Source organism: Anarrhichthys ocellatus, unplaced genomic scaffold (genome assembly GCF_004355925.1).
Source record: "Anarrhichthys ocellatus isolate YVR2014 unplaced genomic scaffold, GSC_Weel_1.0 scaffold4435, whole genome shotgun sequence".
Lineage (NCBI taxonomy): Eukaryota > Metazoa > Chordata > Actinopteri > Perciformes > Anarhichadidae > Anarrhichthys > Anarrhichthys ocellatus.
Genome location: NW_022284409.1, coordinates 1 through 4,432, shown reverse-complemented (window position 1 = coordinate 4,432; position 4,432 = coordinate 1). Strand labels below are relative to the sequence as shown.

The 4,432-nt window shown below is 45.0% G+C and overlaps 1 protein-coding gene across 1 annotated transcript; it reads left to right on the top strand.

Moving 5' to 3' along the window:
- Nucleotides 1-6: 6 nt before the first annotated feature.
- LOC116379490 (conserved oligomeric Golgi complex subunit 5-like) lies at nt 7-4,385 on the top strand. The gene is made up of 3 exons (XM_031841445.1): nt 7-1,262; nt 3,508-3,745; nt 3,908-4,385. Exons 1-3 carry the CDS (start codon nt 1,174-1,176, stop codon nt 4,043-4,045), a joined length of 465 nt encoding a protein of 154 aa, XP_031697305.1. The 5' UTR covers nt 7-1,173; the 3' UTR covers nt 4,046-4,385.
- The last annotated feature ends 47 nt before the right edge of the window (nt 4,386-4,432 follow it).

Genomic DNA, 4,432 nt, shown 5'->3' with positions numbered 1-4,432 from the left:
GCCCCAACTATCAACCTGAGCCGGCCCCAACTATCAACCTGAGCCGGTCGCTAAGACTAGAAAGCAGTGGGTGGAAGACCGGAGTGGTCCATGTTGTCTAATGTTGTTAGGTGTAAAGGGTCAAAGTGAGACAAGGCACAAGTAATACTCCTGGAGAACTGGAGGGAAGGTTCATTCCTGGATGTTGTGGCAATATTCTGTCAGATGGCAACAATTTAGTTATTGAAGAATGTAGCAAATGGTTCACTTTGTTTTTGGACAACATCTCTTGATGGGCTTGTAGACGGTGAATTAATAAGTCGATCAGCAGTGGAGCATAGAAGTTTACCTTTGTTGATATTTTTCATTTCAGATTTTAGAGAAAAAAAGACTAATTTCTTTATTGTAGTTATTGAGACCATTGTTGTGTGTGGGTCCAGAAACTTGCGAAAATAGCAAATGTAGTTTCTAGCAGTCTGTTTGGTTGTCAAAATTAATATTAAATTGAGATAATTACACAATTGTAGTCAGTGGACAGAGAGTGGTGACAGCAAAGTATTCAAAAGACACAGATTCCCAACTGAGGATCTTGTGCAGAACTTCAACTCAAAGATACAAAATGTCATCGATTGTATGACACCTGTTAAATATTTAAAACAGAATAATAAAAAGCCTACTGGAGAAATGGAGCGGTTGTAAGGCAGCTTAAGAGAGAGTGGCGTCCTGGCAGAATAGAAGCGGAGAAAGAAACTTCAGGTTCAACATTTCTTTGCACCTATATTAATAAGACAGTAGCTATTCCACGGCCTCTCTTGTCACATCTAGCAGTTTGGATGAACTTAAAGCTCTTAAATAGTGTTTCTATCCAGCCAGGTCTCAGTCAGGGGTGGGGCTAGGGTGAAGTCCAGGTTATGGCTATACGGTCATTAACTAAAAATGACTTATTCGTTAGCGACCTGACATTTAGTGAAGACATTTTCTTATTGTTCGAGGTCTGCTGTAGCCCGTAAGAGTTTAAATCATTGGCACATACAATGTAGATGATCAGATGTTGATGGAGATGGGATTTGATTTTGGAGTTCGGTGTGCTCTTATTCTGCTTCTATTTCCATTGTATATTCTTTACAGAATGTCTAGTCAGAGAACTTACTTTGTTTGTTGCCCTCATTTTTGATTCAGGGAGTACAGGTCCTGATGAGCAGTGCGGTGCAGCCTCTCCTGCAGTCAGTGAGTGACTCCATAGAGGCCATCATCATCACGCTACACCAAGAAGACTTTTCAGGGTGAGCAACAGTGACTGGGAATCCGTACTGGAAGCGATACGTAAGCCAGACTTGATCTGCACCGATCCATACTGACTCCTCCGTCGGTAAATGCCTCTGCCCGTCTGTCAGCAGAGTGAGCAGCTGCTCACTAACCGGCCTCACCAGGCCAACTGACAGCAGACATTTACTGAACCAAATCAGTCTTCATCTCAGCTCCATGGGAAGAAATCAACGGTGTTTGGAAGCCTTTGTATTGATTCATTGATATTGTTTGCTTGCCGTGAGGGGAATCTGCCACAAGTGAAACAGGAAAGCACACGAACAGACTGTCTTAATCAATCAATGTAGATAAGGTTAATAAGTTCAAAACATATGGACAGCGGGACATTTGTGTGATTTATACAGCCGTCTATGGAGATTAGGCTTAACTAAATGTGACAAAAATAAACTTGTCTAAGTGTAAAAAAAATGGGGGGGGGGGGTTCCCATTCCAATTCCAATTCCAATTCCAATATGCGTCTCATGGAGTCAGTGCGGATTGATACATTTAATAAAATGGAAGCGTACCTGTTCCGTGAGCCACCCAAGTGACGGAAATCCAAAATGCTTTAAGTGGGTATCAGCGTTTAGCCTGTTTACACTGCAGGAACTTCTCCTGTGATCCGGGGATCATTTCATGAACTCACCGGCGTTTGGACTGGAGAAACTCTCACCTAAATTCAGTTCATCGGCTATAATTCCGGGTCTCAAAAAAGTCCCTTCTCTGGGTGTAGCACTTTCCGATGGGCCAGGAACTATGGGGTAACCAAATCTCATGTGGACAGCACTGGGTGCCACTAGAATCACAAGTAGGACAAGGAATGGTTTTGCCTAATCCTAATCTAAATTTTGAAATTGGAAATGAACAAGGCTGATAGCCCTTTTCTCTATAGCCCGACCAATACTGGAGCTAAAATAATGTGTTTTCAGCTCATGAGCCATCTGTCGATGCTCTCAAGGCTGCTCACGGCGCTCTTCCTGAGCTGGTCTACTTGATCTACATCCTTGAGGCATGTATTTGGGTATAGTCTTATTGCCGATGTAGAAACGTTGGTCTGACAGCTTGTCCTTGACGATGGAGAGGATTCTGGACTTGCTCTGCTTGATCTTCCTCCAAGCCAGTTTGATGAACAGAGGTACAGTACAAGCCATGGTCCGGTTGAGTGTTGTGAGGTCCTCCATGTAGGCCCAGGTCTTATCGCCTGTCCTCCAACCACCCACCGAGATGGCCTAATGATCACCTCCATGGCCAAGGTTGAGGCTAGTGGAGAGATTATACAGCCGCCATGACTCCCTCTTCCGGATGTTGCCATTTTGTGTTTGCATTTTTGTATAGCCTGAAAGGGGCTCCGTGGGGCCCTGGAGCTGATGAGGCCCTGCACACAGATTTCTCCACTTCGCTCCATCTAGGCGGGTTGGTGTGTTCCCATGGCTGGACTAGTGGAGTGGGAGGATGATCTCTTTATGGCGTCGGTTGTCCGTGCAGACATCACCCGATGTTTTTCAAGATCTGCCTTTGACACTGAGAGACTTCGACTCTTCTCTTTTGTGAAGACACCCTTCACAAACTCGAAGGGGTCTTTGTGGAAGTTTGCTCTTGTCCTTCCTGCAATTCTTTACCATGTTCTCAGGTGTCCTTAGTGCCACATGCCTGCTCCGAACTGCAACAGGTTTATGCCTGCCTTCTCCTCTGTAGCCTTCATCCATTGCTACTTCAGCTGCCTTCTCTCTCTGACTAGGCGATCACTTTCCTTCTGCCTCCTCCAAGATATTGCAGAGGTCAGCGTTGACTTCCTCCCTGAGCGGCTCTTTGGCCTCTGGATCTTCTTTTTCACTGCAGGTCGTGATGGGCTGGGTTCAGGTTGCTCTTTTGTGCCTTGATCTTCCTCTGCTTGGACAGGGTCTTTCATGTCCAGCAGACTTGGGTTTTTGTCCTGCTGCTGAACCTCAGTTGACCGACTCGACTGACCTGGAACAGCACTGAAACTCGGGTATTATATCGTCATTGAAAATGAAGTGAAGAAGATCGTTGCAGGATGCATGATTTAGCATGTGTTCTGTTCTCCATAGCCATCCTTTCAAACAGAAATGCAATTTCAATATTATTAGACATTCAGTATTCCCATCCACTTATAAAGTGAACCTATTTTAATGTGTGTGTGTGTGTGTGTGTGTGTGTGTGTGTGTGTGTGTGTGTGTGTGTGTGTGTGTGTGGGGGGGGCAGGGCTCTGTCCTGCCCTGATAAGCCAGATGTTCCGTGCTCACTCTACATGAAGGAGTTGCAGGGCTTCATCTCTAGAGTGATGGCTGACTACTTCAGACATTTCCAGTGTGTGGACTTCATCTATGAGAGCACAGAGTCCCTCGCTCAGAGGGCCATCGAGCTGTTCATCCGCCACACCAGCCTGCTGCGCCCGCTGGGAGAGGGTGGCAAGATGAGGCTGGCTGCTGACTTTGCACAGGTGAGGGAGCTCTGTCTGAGGCGGATGTGTTCCCAGGCTGATTCTAGTGCCCCTTGTGTACAGGAAGGTTGACAGATGATTCAAAAATACCAATGTCATTCACCACACTGAAATGTATGCTGATGTTTGAGTACTGTCTGTGTGTATTTGTGTGTGTGTCAGATGGAGTTGGCAGTGGCTCCTCTGTGCAGGAGAGTGTCTGATTTGGGGAAACCTTACAGGATGCTGCGCTCATTCAGGTGTGAACACTTGTGTATCATTAAGACCAACACTCATCACAATCATTTGTCTGTGATTTAGTTGATTTTTATCGACATGTTTAGTAGCGATGTGGCCTTTTCAACAGGAGCCAGTTGGTATTTAAGGCTCAGTTCAACAAAGTAAACCACATTCTCATTAGAGCAGAGAAACAGGTTTATCTGCTTTGTGTCAAAGCTCAACAAATAAGCACGGATCAATTACGTAAACCCAGCTTTACATTCAAACTCATTGCTCACTTACTTCTAGAGCAGGGGTCACCAACCTGTCAATCACAATCAACTGGTCAATCTTAAAGTCACTTATCAAATCTATCACTACATTCATGTCATATTGGGTTTCAGATTTCCCCTCCCCCTTTCCTTTAAGCCTGACTGTGTCAATTATACACTATATTATATTGTGTCCATTGTACACTATATGATATTG